This window comes from Bombina bombina, chromosome 9 (genome assembly GCF_027579735.1).
Source record: "Bombina bombina isolate aBomBom1 chromosome 9, aBomBom1.pri, whole genome shotgun sequence".
NCBI lineage: Eukaryota > Metazoa > Chordata > Amphibia > Anura > Bombinatoridae > Bombina > Bombina bombina.
Window position 1 is genome coordinate 180,641,444 of NC_069507.1, and position 19,625 is coordinate 180,661,068.

A 19,625-nucleotide genomic window follows, 5' to 3' on the forward strand; every position below is an offset into this window, starting at 1 on the left:
AAAAATAGCCTCAGAAGAAGCAAAAGTATCAAACTTGTAAAATTTGGTAAAAGTGTGCAGTGAAGACCAAGTCGCTGCCCTACATATCTGATCAACAGAAGCCTCGTTCTTGAAGGCCCATGTGGAAGCCACAGCCCTAGTGGAATGAGCTGTGATTCTTTCGGGAGGCTGCCGTCCGGCAGTCTCGTAAGCCAATCTGATGATGCTTTTAATCCAAAAAGAGAGAGAGGTAGAAGTTGCTTTTTGACCTCTCCTTTTACCTGAATAAACAACAAACAAGGAAGATGTTTGTCTAAAATCCTTTGTAGCATCTAAATAGAATTTTAGAGCGCGAACAACATCCAAATTGTGCAACAAACGTTCCTTCTTTGAAACTGGTTTCGGGCACAGAGAAGGTACGATAATCTCCTGGTTAATGTTTTTGTTAGAAACAACTTTTGGAAGAAAACCAGGTTTAGTACGTAAAACCACCTTATCTGCATGGAACACCAGATAAGGAGGAGAGCACTGCAGAGCAGATAATTCTGAAACTCTTCTAGCAGAAGAAATTGCAACTAAAAACAAAACTTTCCAAGATAATAACTTAATATCAACGGAATGTAAGGGTTCAAACGGAACCCCCTGAAGAACTGAAAGAACTAAATTGAGACTCCAAGGAGGAGTCAAAGGTTTGTAAACAGGCTTGATTCTAACCAGAGCCTGAACAAAGGCTTGAACATCTGGCACAGCTGCCAGCTTTTTGTGAAGTAACACCGACAAGGCAGAAATTTGTCCCTTCAGGGAACTTGCCGATAATCCTTTTTCCAATCCTTCTTGAAGGAATGATAGAATCCTAGGAATCTTAACCTTGTCCCAAGGGAATCCTTTAGATTCACACCAACAGATATATTTTTTCCAAATTTTGTGGTAAATCTTTCTAGTTACAGGCTTTCTGGCCTGAACAAGAGTATCGATAACAGAATCTGAGAAACCTCGCTTCGATAAAATCAAGCGTTCAATCTCCAGGCAGTCAGCTGGAGTGAAACCAGATTCGGATGTTCGAACGGACCCTGAACAAGAAGGTCTCGTCTCAAAGGTAGCTTCCAAGGTGGAGCCGATGACATATTCACCAGATCTGCATACCAAGTCCTGCGTGGCCACGCAGGAGCTATCAAGATCACCGACGCCCTCTCCTGATTGATCCTGGCTACCAGCCTGGGAATGAGAGGAAACGGCGGAAACACATAAGCTAGTTTGAAGGTCCAAGGTGCTACTAGTGCATCCACTAGAGCCGCCTTGGGATCCCTGGACCTGGACCCGTAACAGGGAACTTTGAAGTTCTGACGAGAGGCCATTAGATCCATGTCTGGAATGCCCCACAGCTGAGTGACTAGGGCAAAGATTTCCGGATGGAGTTCCCACTCCCCCGGATGCAATGTCTGACGACTCAGAAAATCCGCTTCCCAATTCTCCACTCCCGGGATGTGGATAGCAGACAGGTGGCAGGAGTGAGACTCCGCCCATAGAATAATCTTGGTCACTTCCTCCATCGCTAGGGAACTCCTTGTTCCCCCCTGATGGTTGATGTACGCAACAGTCGTCATGTTGTCTGATTGAAACCGTATGAACTTGGTCCTCGCTAGCTGAGGCCAAGCCTTGAGAGCATTGAATATCGCTCTCAGTTCCAGAATATTTATCGGTAGAAGAGATTCTTCCCGAGACCAAAGACCCTGAGCTTTCAGGGATCCCCAGACCGCGCCCCAGCCCGTCAGACTGGCGTCGGTCGTGACAATGACCCACTCTGGTCTGCAGAATGTCATCCCTTGTGACAGGTTGTCCAGGGACAGCCACCAACGGAGTGAGTCTCTGGTCCTCTGATTTACTTGTATCTTTGGAGACAAGTCTGTATAGTCCCCATTCCACTGACTGAGCATGCACAGTTGTAATGGTCTTAGATGAATGCGCGCAAAAGGAACTATGTCCATTGCCGCTACCATCAACCCGATCACTTCCATGCACTGAGCTACGGAAGGAAGAGGAACGGAATGGAGTATCCGACAAGAGTCCAGAAGCTTTGTTATTCTGGCCTCTGTTAGAAAAATCCTCATTTCTGAGGAGTCTATAATTGTTCCCAAGAAGGGAACCCTTGTTGACGGGGATAGAGAACTCTTTTCCACGTTCACTTTCCAGCCGTGAGATCTGAGAAAGGCCAGGACGATGTCCGTGTGAGCCTTTGCTCGAGGGAGGGACGACGCTTGAATCAGAATGTCGTCCAGGTAGGGTACTACTGCAATGCCCCTTGGTCTTAGCACCGCTAGAAGGGACCCTAGTACCTTTGTGAAAATCCTTGGAGCAGTGGCTAATCCGAAAGGAAGCGCCACGAACTGGTAATGTTTGTCCAGGAATGCAAACCTTAGGAACCGATGATGTTCCTTGTGGATAGGAATATGTAGATACGCATCCTTTAAATCCACCGTGGTCATGAATTGACCTTCCTGGATGGAAGGAAGGATAGTTCGAATGGTTTCCATCTTGAACGATGGGACCTTGAGAAATTTGTTTAAGATCTTGAGATCTAGGATTGGTCTGAACGTTCCCTCTTTTTTGGGAACTATGAACAGATTGGAGTAGAACCCCATCCCTTGTTCTCTTAATGGAACAGGATGAATCACTCCCATTTTTAACAGGTCTTCTACACAATGTAAGAACGCCTGTCTTTTTATGTGGTCTGAAGACAACTGAGACCTGTGGAACCTCCCCCTTGGGGGAAGTCCCTTGAATTCCAGAAGATAACCCTGGGAGACTATTTCTAGCGCCCAAGGATCCAGAACATCTCTTGCCCAAGCCTGAGCGAAGAGAGAGAGTCTGCCCCCCACCAGATCCGGTCCCGGATCGGGGGCCAATATTTCATGCTGTCTTGGTAGCAGTGGCAGGTTTCTTGGCCTGCTTTCCCTTGTTCCAGCCTTGCATTGGTCTCCAAGCTGGCTTGGCCTGAGAAGTATTACCCTCTTGCTTAGAGGACGTAGCACCTTGGGCTGGTCCGTTTTTACGAAAGGGACGAAAATTAGGTCTATTTTTAGCCTTGAAAGGCCGATCCTGAGGAAGGGCGTGGCCCTTACCCCCAGTGATATCAGAGATAATCTCTTTCAAGTCAGGACCAAACAGCGTTTTCCCCTTGAAAGGAATGTTTAGTAGCTTGTTCTTGGAAGACGCGTCAGCCGACCAAGATTTCAACCAAAGCGCTCTGCGCGCCACAATAGCAAACCCAGAATTCTTAGCCGCTAACTTAGCCAATTGCAAAGAGGCGTCTAGAGTGAAAGAATTAGCCAATTTGAGAGCATTGACTCTGTCCATAATCTCCTCATAAGGAGGAGAGTCACTATCGAGCACCTTAATCAGTTCATCAAACCAGAAATATGCGGCTGTAGTGACAGGGACAATGCATGAAATGGGTTGTAGAAGGTAACCCTGCTGAACAAACATCTTTTTAAGCAAACCTTCTAATTTTTTATCCATAGGATCTTTGAAAGCACAACTATCCTCTATGGGAATAGTGGTGCGTTTGTTTAAAGTAGAAACCGCTCCCTCGACCTTGGGGACTGACTGCCATAAGTCCTTTCTGGGGTCGACCATAGGAAACAATTTTTTAAATATGGGGGGAGGGACGAAAGGAATACCGGGCCTTTCCCATTCTTTATTAACAATGTCCGCCACCCGCTTGGGTATAGGAAAAGCTTCTGGGAGCCCCGGCACCTCTAGGAACTTGTCCATTTTACATAGTTTCTCTGGGATGACCAAATTTTCACAATCATCCAGAGTGGATAATACCTCCTTAAGCAAAATGCGGAGATGTTCCAATTTAAATTTAAATGTAATCACATCAGATTCAGCCTGCTGAGAAATGTTCCCTAAATCAGTAATTTCTCCCTCAGACAAAACCTCCCTGGCCCCCTCAGATTGGGTTAGGGGCCCTTCAGAGATATTAATATCAGCGTCGTCATGCTCTTCAGTAACTAAAACAGAGCATCCACGCTTACGCTGACAAGGGTTCATTTTGGCTAAAATGTTTTTGACAGAATTATCCATTACAGCCGTTAATTGTTGCATAGTAAGGAGTATTGGCGCGCTAGATGTACTAGGGGCCTCCTGAGTGGGCAAGACTCGTGTAGACGAAGGAGGGAATGATGCAGTACCATGCTTACTCCCCTCACTTGAGGAATCATCTTGGGCATCATTGTCATTATCACATAAATCACATTTATTTAAATGAATAGGAATTCTGGCTTCCCCACATTCAGAACACAGTCTATCTGGTAGTTCAGACATGTTAAACAGGCATAAACTTGATAAGAAAGTACAAAAAACGTTTTAAAATAAAACCGTTACTGTCACTTTAAATTTTAAACTGAACACACTTTATTACTGCAATTGCGAAAAAACATGAAGGAATTGTTCAAAATTCACCAAATTTTCACCACAGTGTCTTAAAGCCTTGAAAATATTGCACACCAATTTAGGAAGCTTTAACCCTTAAAATAACGGAACCGGAGCCGTTTTAAGCTTTAACCCCTTTACAGTCCCTGGTATCTGCTTTGCTGAGACCCAACCAAACCCAAAGGGGAATACGATACCAAATGACGCCCTCAGAAGTCTTTTATAAGTATCAGAGCTCCTCTCACATGCGACTGCATGCCATGCCTCTCAAAAACAAGTGCGCAACACCGGCGCGAAAATGAGACTCTGCCTATGCTTTGGGAAAGCCCCTAAAGAATAAGGTGTCTAAAACAGTGCCTGCCGATATTATTATATCAAAATACCCAGAATAAATGATTCCTCAAGGCTAAATAAGTGTTAATATCAATCGATTTAGCCCAAAAAAAGTCTACAGTCTAAATAAGCCCTTGTGAAGCCCTTATTTACAATCGTAATAAACATGGCTTACCGGATCCCATAGGGAAAATGACAGCTTCCAGCATTACATCGTCTTGTTAGAATGTGTCATACCTCAAGCAGCAAGGGACTGCAAACTGTTCCCCCAACTGAAGTTAATTGCTCTCAACAGTCCTGTGTGGAACAGCCATGGATTTTAGTTACGGTTGCTAAAATCATTTTCCTCATACAAACAGAATTCTTCATCTCTTTTCTGTTTCTGAGTAAATAGTACGTACCAGCACTATTTGAAAATAACAAACTCTTGATTGAATAATGAAAAACTACAGTTAAACACTAAAAAACTCTAAGCCATCTCCGTGGAGATGTTGCCTGTACAACGGCAAAGAGAATGACTGGGGTAGGCGGAGCCTAGGAGGGATCATGTGACCAGCTTTGCTGGGCTCTTTGCCATTTCCTGTTGGGGAAGAGAATATCCCACAAGTAAGGATGACGCCGTGGACCGGACACACCTATGTTGGAGAAAGGAAAAACTAAGCCGGGCAGTCGAAAACTCGGAGCCGGCTTAAAAAAGTAACCCCTGAGGAACCACTAGGTTAGGTTACCCCATCCGGAGTGGACTCTGATTGCATCGCCTGTGGTGCAGTCATATCAAAGACACCTTGGACAATGAACTTTCACTAAGTTTACCATACACAGAGCTTATCACACACAGCGGGATATAACTCCAAACATAAAGGTGATAGGCATCGGTGAAGCCATGCAGCCACGCTAGAAGGCTTTACGGCCCTAGGGACAATACCCACTAAGTCAAAAGACTAAGTAACGATGAGAAAACTGAAAGAATGCTAGCTGTTCCCAGAATCACAAGACTGATGAGATAACAGGAGCTTTACCTGGGTTCAAGCCCACTACCCTCCTGCTTCAGGTGCGGTGGAGCTAACCACTACACCACATATCCCTTAGAAAATGAGTAGAGTAGCTAACAGAAGTCTCCAAGATCCTCAGGATCCACTTCTTTGACACCCCTAAACTCGAGGACTGAAGGAGCCTGTATGCCAGCACCTGGCAGGAGAAACCCACAAAAATGCCTAAACAGGGGCGACAGGAAAAAGGGGAGACTATCTTTAAATCTCCCAAAAATATGGGAGAAGACAAGATCCCGGAAGTAGATTAAATAAAAAGCTTTAACTTCCAGAAACAGATGACCTGTAGCCAACCACAAGAAATGGGGACAAAAAGGCCCATCAACCTCAACCCGAAGGAAGAGAGACCGTCATCCAGGAAAACAGATTCCAAGAGGAGAACCTCAAAACAGCAGACAAAGAAAATCGCCCAGATTGATCCCTAGTAGGATCCGCTCTGGACCCCTGCCCACAAGGAACAGGACAGTAAGGCCTGAGTACAATCCCCTGATGCCCCACCCCAAAGGCAGAACGAGAACCAGCCTGAGGTTTGTGAACTAAGGCTTCCCTACCATGTTTTAGCCCTGCATGGACAGAGCTTTAAAAAAAAAAATGTATGGAAGGTTCACTTCACGAAAACTCTTAGCAAAAGCAAAGCAAGAAAAGACCAAGAAAAATACTCATCCGAGAGCGCAATTTTCCACCCAGTCAGGTCAGCTGGTTACACCGTCATCACATGGATGATATAGACCGTAAGGAAAAGAGACAGCGCTCTATCAGGACCCGCCTGCTACGTAGGGCTCTCAAAACTGATCTAGGACACAGAAAATTGGAGACCCCAAGAGGAATCGATAAAAGGATCTAGAAACATAATGTACCAACACCTTAACATGTGACTTCCGCGGAAGTGCCCAAGCGACCACAAAATCGCTAGTATCCAATTCCAGAGAAGAAATATTTCCCAACGGAAAAAGACATGAGCTTCGAAAAAAAATAAAAAATAAAATACATCCTAACAGAGAGCCCATTCTTTTAAAGCTCAGAACTGGAATAAGATACTCAAACAGAAAGAAAGTTGGAGACGACCAGATTGTTAACTTTATCCCCACACGTCTAACCAAGCTTGCCGCCTGGAACCTAAGACAGAGAAACCCTCAACCTATTAGTAATGGGATTCTCCAGCACTGCCAAAACATGCCGTAGCAGGACACGAAGGCGCGCCAGTCTAAAACGAAAAGCAAGACTGACCTCCGCCGGGGCAACTGACGACACTGACCCAGACGGTTGGACATAGGATCCTTAGGGGCGGATGGCTCGGCGGACTCTAAGTTCCCTGTATCGGTAGAGGGAGGACCCTAAAGCGGCATTCAGAACATAACTGATGGGCATGGATTACCCGGGCCATTTCATACTCTTCACAAGAAGTTGAATCTGAATCAGAGACATCCGTCTCCAAAAAATCATAATCCTCCATAACTTGGTATACATAAGTTATGGATAGAAAAATAAAAACCGGCACCTGACACCCAATAGCAGGGGCACTAACCACCTCCTGAGACCCAGACAGCTAGCGAAACACTCTCTCCGTCGCCACATGGTCAGGAATACAGAAATGGAGCACAGAAGCAAGGTGCACCGTGCAGGCCACAGAAAAGCACGCCAAGGCCTACAAGGGCTGCACAGCCTGAAAAGAAAAGGCAGTTATTTTCTGAACTAACCACGAGCCCAAGTAACACTACACATTAGCAGACAATCACATAACATGATTAAAGTCCCCCCTGTTCAATAACCCCCCTGAGGAGATATTTATCTTTATAAGGAATCAAGTAACGAGTCCCACTGAGACCCAGACTTCTTAGTTTACATTACTTATTCACATCATCGAAGTAAAATAAAACAATCTTACCAGAATCAACGGTGTGGAACAGGAACACGGCCCTTCAAGTGTGATATATAGTAGCCTCGCTTCTGACAAGGACTTAAAAGAAAGCAGGCAGCAAAACTTTTCAAAGCTGATTGCCAAGGAGCTGTTAACATGAGTCGGGATGGTTTCGCAGAAAGACTCTCCCTGCATCTCCTGACTCTAGTCTTCATCCATGCTCTCACAGAGGCTGACAGGATTACTTAAACTCCAGTCCAATTTCGAAGAGTACTATCCTCCATAAGAGACTATATAAAAATCTTCCGACACTTCTCGGCCAACCTCCTGTGACGAAAGGCAAAGAATGACTGGGGGATGAGGGAAGTGGGGGAGGTATTTAAAGTGAAGGTCAATTCTTGCTATTAACAATACACCATGTTAAACTTTAAGTTAAAAATATTGCACTCGCTGATTTTATATGTATAAAAAACGAATCCATTTCAAATAAAATCTATTTATAATATACCTCTGTTATCGAGATTAGCTCCGCCCCTACCACACTTCCTTATTGTGCTGTTATGACGTTGCTTTGTTTCTTACAAGCGCTCGTGCACCCGTGTTTTTTTTCAACTGCGCATGCGTATCGTCAACTCAATAGCGCATGCGTTTCATCCACGTAACTTTGTATGCAATGTATAAACCCAATTCTATCATTCATTGCTACAGAAGTCTGTCAGTCAGTCACTCGCAAGATCGCTCTGCACCCTCTAATAGAGCGAGAGAGCGTTGCTGTTAATTCAATGTTTCAACAATTGCGAGAGCGGACAACGCATGCTCGAAACATGAACGAGCATTCCGATTATGACGCGCTGTTTTTTAAACGCATGCGCAGACGGTTTGAATGACGAAACAGAAAAGGGGCTGGACGCCACGGGGGTAAACAATAGATAGGATAGAAAAACTGTCAATCAATAACGGCAGTATGGCGGGCAGATTATACAGGCGAAACGGAGCCGATTCAACAAGTAAAAAATATAACTTTTCATTGTATCTAGATATAATTTGATGAATGAACATCATACTGAATTTAGCAAACATATTGAAAAATGCTAACCAAAACGCCAGACTTGACCTTCACTTTAAGCCTTTGGCTGGGGTGTCTTTGCCTTTTCCTGGTGGCCAGGTTCCAAATTCCCAAAAGTAATGAATGCAGCTGTGGACTCTTCCCGTTTAAGAAAACATTTTATATAATGTAGGCGATATTTACATGTCATACAGCTTATACATGCATTCTAAAAGTAGTTCTATATTGGCAAGAGTACAGTGCTGTAATCGGAAAGGTAAAATTTATTTTATGTATAGATTGGTTTGATTTTTGTGTTCTAAAATCCAAATAAAGACACAGGCAGAGAATATTGTGACTTACAGGCAAGGAACTGTATTTTTTTTTTTTAATTATTAATTAAAAGGGTCATGATACCCAAATGTTTTAACACTTGAAAGTGATGCAGCATAGCTGTAAAAAGCCGACTAGAAAATATCACCTGAACATCTATGTTAAAAAATTTATAAAAAAAAAAAAAATGATATTTTACCTCAAAATGCCCTAAATATTCACACTCCATTATGAAGGACTTTAAGCAGCAAATCAGTATGCCTGTCCAGGGACCTGCCTCATGCACACATGTTATTTCCTTATTCAGTTTATGGAAGTTTACTATGAAATCTGATGAGGTCACAGTAAAAAACAATTTATGCTTACCTGATAAATTTGACACGGTGAGTCCACAGATCATCAATTACTGTTGGGAATATCACTCCTGGCCAGGAGAAGGCAAAGAGCACCACAGCAGAGCTGTTAAGTATCACCTCCCTTCCCACGCGCCCCAGTCATGCGACCGAATAAAAAGGAGAGAAAGGAACTAACACAAGGTGCCTGAGGTTTATACCAATAACACTGAGAAAAAAAAAAGGGAGGGCCGTGGTAAGCATCATTTTTTCTTCTTCTTTCTAATGATATGGTGAGTGCACGAATCAATTACTGTTGGGAATACCCAAGCTAGAGGACACATTATACAGGAGGGACAAGACAGGTTATCTAAACAGAAGGCACTACTGCTTGAAAAACCTCTCTCCCAAAAGAAGCCTCAGCCGAGGCAATAGCAAATTAACAAAAGTCAGAAAAAACGTTTCCACAGATGTCTCATTTTTGAAGGCCCGAAAAATACACCGCCCCAGCAGAGATGCTTAAATAACCTCAGGAGACTGCTGTCCAGCAGGCTTATAAGCCCTACGAATAACACTTTGCAACCAGAGAAGAAAGTGGAAGGAATTTTCCAGTAATTATTTTTAGAAAAACAAAAACAATGTAGAAGACTGACAAAAGTCCTAATATTGTAGATAAAATTATTCAGCCCACACAACATCTAGGATTTGTAACAGCCGATCTACATGAACATAATAGGACAGAGAAAGGGAACCCAATCTCCTTTTTGTCCAAAAGGACCCTAGAAGAAAACCAAACCTGGTACAGAGAACGACCTTATCCAAGAGAAAATACAAGATAAGGAGAACTACACTGCGAATCCAGAACTCTTAGCAGAAGAAAGCAGAAACAAACAAAAACTTTAAGCATAATCCTGTGTAGAAAAAAAACCTTAACGATAAGGATTCAAGGAGGAGCAACCGACTTAACTCAGGCCTGATACTGACCAGGACCTGATAAGGATTGCACATCCAGCCCATTCCCCAGATGCTAGGGTAAGAAGACTACATAGCCACAGCTGGATTCGAACTCGACTTTCAGCTTATAAAGCAGCAAAGTTCACCATCCACCTAATGGAATTAGCTGGAATCTGACCTTGAGGCTACTAAGATAACTCCTTAAAATGTGCTTCAGAGATTACTTCGCACAAAAGAATGAATGTATAGGTACTTTCAAGTACGGCCAATCACCCGCAAGGGTCTCAAAGTGCCACTCATTTTATCGACCTCAGGATGAAAGTGGAGTAGACCTCGTCGGGGATGAACCTGCAACCCCTTGGGTTGCTACAGAGCTCAGCAACAGAGCCTTAGCAAGCTGAACTGTCCGGCTATATTAAGATACAAACATTCAATCTCCAAGTCGTCAGCCTCAGAACAAAAATACGTAATTAAGAACTTAATCGGAGCACCGCCAGTAGGGATCCCAGAACCTTTGAGAAAATTCTGGGAGCTGTGGCAAGACCGAAAGGAAGAGCCACGAATTGGAAGTGTTTGTTTAGAAAAGCAAACCTTAGAAACTTGTGATGATCCCTGTGAATGGGAACATGCAGGTATGCGTCCTTTAAATCCACTGTTATAAATTGACCCTTTAGGACCAAAAGGGAGAATGGAACGAATAGTTTCCCATCTTAAAGGAGCTTTTATCCTAACCTGAATTTCATCAAGGGGAGTGTCTGTCCTGATAGCAGCAGACAACGCATCAAACAAATATGCCGCCGCGCTAGTGACCGTAGCAATGCACACTGCATGTTGCCATTGTAACCCCTGGTGTACATACATCTTTTTGAGTAACCCCTCTAATTTTTTATCCATAGGATCCTTAAAGGCACAACTATCCTCTATGGGTATAGTAATTCTCTTGGCCAGAGTAGAAACTGCCCCTTACACCTTGGGTACTGTTTGCCAAGACTCCTTGATAGAGTCCGCTATGGGAAACATCTTTTTAAATATGGAGAAAAAGGGATACCCAGTCTCTCCCATTCCTTAGCATTGATCTCAGTAGCTTGATCTGATACAGGAAAAACCTCCACCATGGAAGGTACATCAAAATATTTGTTTAGCTTACTGGATTTCTTAGGATTAACTACGACCGTGGTGTCGCAGTCGTCCAAAGTAGCTAAAACCTCCTTGAACAGACGGAGGTGTTCTAGCTTAAACCTGAAAGATACAACTTCAGTATCCGCAAAAAGAATTACTGTCAAAATCTGAAATTTCACCTTCAGATACTACTAAGGTATCCTCCTCAGACTTCTGAGAGGGGGCATTCGAAATAGCAACAACTGCATCAGAAACCTTGCTTACTGAAAGTGCAGGGCATTGCATGTGAGGGCGGTAAAATTTGGGACACTTGAGAAAGCTGCGGCATATATTGAACATTGTCATATGATTCCTGAGAGTTCCCTCACCAACAGACTCAGAACTCAGCAGCAGCTGCAGAAAGTCGGTCTACGATCCTAAACACGCATATTAAATTAGAGAATGCGTAATGGAAGGTGAAGTTGTACAGCTTATTTTTCTAATTATTAGGAAGTGAAGGAGAAAAGGCACGCAATGCAATTGCCTCCTCCTCTAGTACTGCCCATCATGGGCGTCGCCAATAAAGTCATCTCCCGGTCGGCATATTGTTATGAAACCGCCGGGAGATGTGAAATCACCACAAAGTATTTTCCTTGCCCCAGTGCCTGCGTCTAGGCTGTCCATAGTGTGTGTACATAGAATTTATGCCTTTTAAAGATAAAGTGCCCAATTCCAATGAGGCTTCCTTATATGTCCCATCCTATGAAATAAAGTACCCAACTTTTTCTGAGTTCTCTATTAACCCCAGAAATTAAAGTCAGCACTTGCCTCATTCTGCCCGACAGCAAGGCAGCTCCCAGGTTTGAGAGGTCCTCTCCCTCACATGGACCTGTGAAACAAGAGAAAGGACCGAGTAATATCCCTAAGGTTTTCAGAGTTAGGGCAGCATCAGTATATGGGAGGCACAGTGAGAATTATGTCCCACAAGTTCCCATTGCGCTAAAGCAACCACTGCTCTACTGAAGAGACTGATATGGACTACGGCTACGCCATAGAAGAAAGCAGCACAATCTTGCACCAACTAAAAAATAAATTCTTGCTTGAAAATTCTTCTTTTCCAACACCTAACTTTACCACTTCCTTGCTCTAACGCAGAGAAAGAGAATGACTGGGGTTGGAGGGAAGGGAGGTGATATTTAACAACTTTGCTGTGGTGATCTTTGCCGCCTCTTGCTGGGCAGGAGTGATATTCCCAATAGTAATTACATGATCCGTGGACTCATTGAGTCATTAAAAAGAAAACAAAGTATACAAAATTAAGAACAGTATTAAAGTGAATGTAAACTTTTATGCTAAAGTGTCCGGTTTTTAAAAATTCGATTAAAAACAGGGGCACTTTAATGCATCAAAATTTACATTTCACACATTGTGAAAAAACTTTTTTTTTTTAAACTTGACAGCAGCTACAGCTTCCAACGGTCGTCGCAAGCCATTTCTGACGTCAGAAATGATGGATGGGTTATCCTCTAATCACGGTTCTCTCCCCCCCCCCCCCCCCGGGGGAATCAGTGTCTTATTAAACGCCGTGATTGGAGGAAGCCGGATTCCTCATTTTAGACCTAGGATTAGAAGATGCTTTGCGACGGGTGGAGGAAGCTGGATCGGCTGTCAAGTTTAAAAAGGTAAGTATTTTTTCACAACAGGAGTGAAATGAAAATTTTGATGAATTAAAGTGCCCCTGTTTGTAATCAATTTTTTTTTTAAAACCGGGCACTTTAGCATCAAAATTTACATTCACTCTTAACACAATAGCACAAAAATGCAATGTGTTTCTCGGTGTCTACCGCGCCGTTTCCTCAGCATAAAGTGCTAGGCAGCAAGTGGAGTCCTATTTAAACAATAAGGAACCGATTGGTTCAAAGTTCTTAGCTTTTGCACACAATCTAATTTCATGCTTGCAAGCACTAGGTCACCCAAGGACCTCTCAATGTAAAAGGCCAAACAAAATAAAAGTTATTGTGGGAGAAGATCAGAGTGTAAGTGGAGAATTTCCATTAAGAAAGCACTTTAAACTATGAATTTCCCTCTAGCATCTAAAACAAATCACATTCTCTTTCATTTTTCTAAATTTGAAATATGATACCCAGCTCTCGTCACTGACAAATTTAAATATCAATTTGACTTTCTGTTGGCAATGAAGCTATACATTATTTAAACAAATTTAAACAAACTATGCAACATTTATATGAGTGGCATGACCTCTAAGCGGAGTGGATGTAAACATTGTTCCTTACAATAAAATTTTGCACATTCGGTGCTTATAGAGAAAGTATTTTACATTCTGTGTCTTATCCTTGTAGAGGGCTTCACAAATTACATTGGCATATGTTTACCAGTTTACTCCTCAAGGTTTTATTCCCTGAAAAATAAGGGGGCTGACAGTTAAATATTTTTACTGGCTACAAAGTTCATTAAATGTCAACCTTGATCTCAGATGAACCCAACATTTTGCAATATCTATTAACTGAAGACTGGCAATAGGTGAAACATTTTGGTAGGTGTACTATTGCCTGAAATACAATAAAGAAAAACTCACCTTTTAATGCAGATGCAGTTACATTAGACACAATCTTCTTGGAGGGTCTGCCTCTTCTTGTAGGAGTGGATTCATCAGTGTCTGGAATTACAGAGAGCGTCAAATTCTGTAATTCTGCATTTTGTACTGTTGTGCCACTTTCCTTTAACTTTTGTGGTGACTTTGATGTACTTTTAGATTGAGAAGTGGAACGAGATCTTGAGGTTTTTATAGTCTCTTGCTGAACAGACTTGGCTACGTTTTGGTTCTCAGTGGCTACAATCTTCTTGGATGGTCTGCCTCTTCTTGTAGGAGTGGATTCATCAGTGTCTGGAATTACAGAGAGCGTCAAATTCTGTAATTCTGCATTTTGTACTGTTGTGCCACTTTCCTTTAACTTTTGTGGTGACTTTGATGTACTTTTAGATTGAGAAGTGGAACGAGATCTTGAGGTTTTTATAGTCTCTTGCTGAACAGACTTGGCTACGTTTTGGTTCTCAGTGGCTACAATCTTCTTGGATGGTCTGCCTCTTCTTGTAGGAGTGGATTCATCAGTGTCTGGAATTACAGAGAGCGTCAAATTCTGTAATTCTGCATTTTGTACTGTTGTGCCACTTTCCTTTAACTTTTGTGGTGACTTTGATGTACTTTTAGATTGAGAAGTGGAACGAGATCTTGAGGTTTTTATCGTTTCTTGCTGAACAGACTTGGCTACGTTTTGGTTCTCAGTGGCTACAATCTTCTTGGATGGTCTGCCTCTTCTTGTAGGAATGGATTCATCAGTGTCTGGAATTACAGAGAGCGTCAAATTCTGTAATTCTGCATTTTGTACTGTTGTGCCACTTTCCTTTAACTTTTGTGGTGACTTTGATGTACTTTTAGATTGAGAAGTGGAACGAGATCTTGAGGTTTTTATCGTCTCTTGCTGAACAGACTTGGCTAAGTTTTGGTTCTCAGTGGCTACAATCTTCTTGGATGGTCTGCCTCTTCTTGTAGGAGTGGATTTATCAGTGTCTGGAATTACAGAGAGCGTCAAATTCTGTAATTCTGCATTTTGTACTGTTGTGCCACTTTCCTTTAACTTTTGTGGTGACTTTGATGTACTTTTAGATTGAGAAGTGGAACGAGATCTTGAGGTTATCATCGTCTCTTGCTGAACAGACTTGGCTACGTTTTGGTTCTCAGTGGCTAAAATATTAAAGAAACAACCTTAGAAGAGCAGAATCAGTAATATGAATATTTCACAGAAATAAGTAACATTTTAGTTTTGATGGTTGTAAAGTTGCCCAGCTTTTGTAATCGTCTCCTACAAGAGAGATGTAAAACAAAGAAAAATCAGTGTAAATAACACTATTTGCCTAAAAGGGAGGATAGCAGAAAAACCAGAAGAGGCATAAGAATTACATGTCTTTCAACAACTCCCCTGTCCTCTCTTGCAGGAAACAATCCATTGACAATAACTTCAGATTCTTTACAAGAGCACCTCTTTGCCTACCTCCATGAAACGAGGCAAAGAGCTACTGAACGGGTAAGGGAAGTGGGAGATGTTAAATTCTCTGTATGGGGAGTCTTTGCCTCCACCTGGTGGCCAGGAGAAGTATTTCCAATAGGTTATGAATAAATGGACACGCTGTCATTACAAAGAAATTCGTTATTTTGGTGAACAAAGGAAAATGTGCTTAAAAAAAAAAAACTGCTGAAAACACTTGTCACTTTAGCAAAGTCAAAGCATGCAATATTTAGTATTTTTTAATCCGGTTTTCCAACAAATACAATAAGGAAAAACTCACCTTTTAAAGCAGACTCCATTACATTAGACAAAATGTTCTTGGACGGTCTGCCTCTTCTTATTGGAGTGGGTCCATCAGTGCCTGGGATTATAGAGATCAGCAAATTCTGTAATTCTGCATTTTGTACTGTTGTGCCACTTTCCTCCAAGTTTTGCTTTTGTGGTGACTTTGATGTACTTTTAGATTGAGAAGTGGAACGAGATCTTGAGGTTTTCTTCTCTTGCTGAACAGACTTAGCTACGTTTTGGTTCTCAGTGGCTAAAATATTAAAGAAACAACCTTAGAAGAGCAGAATCAGTAACATGAATATTTCAGTGTGTGAGAAGTAAAATGTTTTCTCTGATAATGACCCTTTCAGGATTTTCTTTTTTATAATATCTTGCTATTATACCCTCCCTCGTCACGATCTTGTGCAATCCCCATAGAAAGACCCTGTACGTCGCTCGTCTCCAAAGAGTTCAATTATTTTTGGTTCACAGACAAATGACTAGGTGTTGGACATTATTTTGTCAACCTCTGACAATCAATGCATCTTACCATCAATAGATGGGCCAGACACACCAGCAGGGCTCTTAGGTCTTCCTCTGTGTTTCTTTGCAGTAATTTCACTACTGGTGATTGTGGTTTCTGATAACTGTTCAGAAAACATTACTGCTTTTTCAAGAACTATAGTAAAAAAAAAAAAAAAAAAAAAAAAAAAATAATATATATATATATATATATATATATATATATATATATATATATATATATATATATATACACACACATATATACACACACATATACATATATACATACATACATACATACACACACATATATACATATACACCACTTTAAATTAAATTTTCCTCAAATAAAGAAAAAAGAAAAAAAAAGAAAAAACACTTCAGTGACACAAAAGACCACATATAAAAGCTCTCACCTTGCACCTCAGCTGTAGCTTTCTCAGATTGATTTTTTGTAGGTCGACCGCTCCTCTTAAGTGGAGTGGATTTAACTTTTTCAACATTGCCTTCCATAGTTTTTGGTACTTCTACTGGTGGGTCAATGTGGCCACTTTGTGCGTTTTTTATGGGTGTTGCGTTAGTGGATGTATTTATTTTCTTAGGAGAAACTGGAGAGCTGGTTGTTTTCATGATCTCGCCAGCTTGAGTAACAAAAGAAAAAAAACTAATAGTTTAGAACCTTACATAAAAACGAGTACAAAATCAAAATTATACGCATCAATGCACAGATGGTCCTTTGATTTTTCTGCCTCCCCATGTCTGAGTGCGTTTGACATCTGAGAATACAGAGGTCTACAGAGCCTACAGGTTGTTCACCAAAAATGGGACAGCATCTAAACTTATATTCTTGCATTTCAAATAAAGATACCAAGAGAAAGAAAATTTGATAATAGGAGTTAATTATAAAGTTGCTTAAAAGTTCATGCTCCAACTGAATCACAAAAGAAAAAACGTGGGTTCAGTGTCCCTTTAAGCTTTCTATTTACACTTTCACACACTTACCTCAATTGACCCTTTAATGGCACTTTAAGGGTCATAGGTTTTACATTTATGGCAAGCACATTTACAACAGTGCAAATGAGAACATTTACAGCATACTATGTAAAAATAAACAATTTTTATAATGAAGGGGAAATTAAAGAAAGTTTTGATATTCATTTTGGGTACTTTCTGCAGAAGTACGATCCACATGGGTTGCACTCTCTCAACATGTGCCTTCTAGATTGAGTAGATATTTCCTTACATTTACTTTAAGAGGGATACATTTCTAAAGCCTTTTCAAAGAATATATGTATTAAGAAGAAAGTTATGTAGCCTTAAGAAGTAACCTCTTAACGACTGAAGTACCCTGTACGTTGCTAGCGGCAAGACCACGCTATAACACCCTCACTCCTGCAAGACAGCGCAATAAAAAAGGCAACCCCCATAGAAAGACCAGTGACACTAATAAACCGGGTTAACGTGATGAATGTCTGTTTACATTCTTATTGCTCTATTCGACAAAGGCTTATGTATGAGCCGAAATGCTATGACCGATTTTAATATTTGTAATAAAGGCTTGATATTTTAAAACCTTTGAGTGCCTGTTTGATAGATCCTTATGAGGGAATAACTTCAACCAAAAAAAAAAAAGACATACAAGAAGTTTAAGAAAAAAAATAATGTAATCTCACCTTTCAAAATATTTGCATAGTCAGATAGACTTCCTTTAGAAGGTCTGCCTCGTTTCCTGGTTGGCGTTCTATCATTTCCACTATTTACAGAAGTTAGTACTAGACTTTGTTCTTGACTGCCTTCATGGTTTTCTTTTTGTGAAAGATTAGTTGGTGTAGTCTTAGATCTACGTGAAGGCTGGGCTATAATATCTTGCATTGCTTTATCTTCATGCCCCTCTTTATGTACATTCATCTCCTTAGGTGCTACAAATTAATTAAAAAGGTTATAAAGGTTCAGTAAATATAAAATACCTATATATGTGAATTAAACAACTCCAGTTCAGTCTGTGGCAAGGGACATGCCATCACACCTATGACCGTATTTTTGGTAAACAAAGGAATCTACTTTAAGCTTTTTTTTTTACAACTCCTGAAACGCTTACTTATGTTCCCTTAAACACAAAGACATAGAACAATGCATGCATTTCTTTATAATCAGGTTTTCCAGCTAGTCTAAAGGCTGCAAATAGGCCCCTGTAGAGGACATGTCAAGCTTGACATTTTTTCTTCAAGCCATGAAACTTTAAATCATGTTCGGATTGCAGACAAAATTACTAGTGTTGGAAATTACTGATAACTGTTCAGAAAAAAAAAAAGTTAATGCCTTTTCCAGAACTATATTAAAGTTAATGTCAAGTTAAGACGACATTCTGTATGGCATTGTAGAAATTTAGCTAGTTTTAGCGAGATTGCGGCAGAAAGAGGCCCAGGGTCGTAAAGGGTACCAAGGGTTGTGCTTAACATCCAGCGTCATACAGGGTACGGCGCTGGTCGTTAAGGGGTTAAAATGAATGTCAAGTTAACACGACATCAAGTGGGGCAGTGCAGAAATAGACAGGCAGAGTTACTGATGCAGAGAGTGGCCCTCTGCAATGGCAGCTGTGGTGACGATCGTTGGTGGGTGGCTGGAAAGTTATGGAAGGAGGCGGGTGGCCCATTGCTGGAGGGTGGTGGACCACTACGGCAAAAACACTGACAACTGCCAGTACCTAAGATGGCAGCAAATAGGTAGTGGGGATAGATATATATATCCTTTTATTTTAGTAACTGCAGACTTTCTGCCAGTACTTAAGATGGGGGTGACCATTGTGCAGTGGGGGAGGGACTCCATTTCTGATTAAATATATAGTGAAGGCAAAAAATGCTCTGGTCTTTTGGGGAAGTTTTTGGTTAAAATGCCCAGGGGTTAAAAATATAAACATTTTTTTTAAACAAAACCTCAACATGAATTACATTTTCTCCAAAAAAAAAACAAAACAGAATTTATGCTTACCTGATAAATTACTTTCTCCAATGGTGTGTCCGGTCCACGGCGTCATCCTTACTTGTGGGAATATCTCTTCCAACAGGAAATGGCAAAGAGTCCCAGCAAAGCTGGCCATATAGTCCCTCCTAGGCTCCGCCCACCCCAGTCATTCGACCGACGGACAGGAGGAAAAAACAGGAGAAACTATAGGGTGCCGTGGTGACTAGTTAGAGAAAATAATTCATCAAACCTGATTAAAAAACCAGGGCGGGCCGTGGACCGGACACACCGTTGGAGAAAGTAATTTATCAGCTAAGCATAAATTCTGTTTTCTCCAACATTGGTGTGTCCGGTCCACAGCGTCATCCTTAC

At 41.5% G+C, this 19,625-nt stretch overlaps 1 protein-coding gene across 4 annotated transcripts in view; it reads right to left on the reverse strand.

Moving 5' to 3' along the window:
- The window catches only part of MKI67 (marker of proliferation Ki-67), a 98,753-nt gene that overhangs the window by 20,237 nt on the left and 58,891 nt on the right, over positions 1-19,625 (reverse strand). For 2 of the 4 annotated variants that reach the window (XM_053692509.1, XM_053692507.1), the window contains 5 exons: positions 17,966-18,211; positions 16,709-16,933; positions 16,318-16,446; positions 15,781-16,038; positions 14,012-15,178 (listed from right to left, as the gene is read on the reverse strand). In XM_053692509.1, the coding sequence (XP_053548484.1) occupies positions 14,012-15,178; positions 15,781-16,038; positions 16,318-16,446; positions 16,709-16,933; positions 17,966-18,211 (2,025 nt within the window). The remainder of the gene's footprint in view (positions 1-14,011; positions 15,179-15,780; positions 16,039-16,317; positions 16,447-16,708; positions 16,934-17,965; positions 18,212-19,625) is intronic. The other 2 variants (XM_053692510.1, XM_053692508.1) reach the window with 2 other exon arrangements.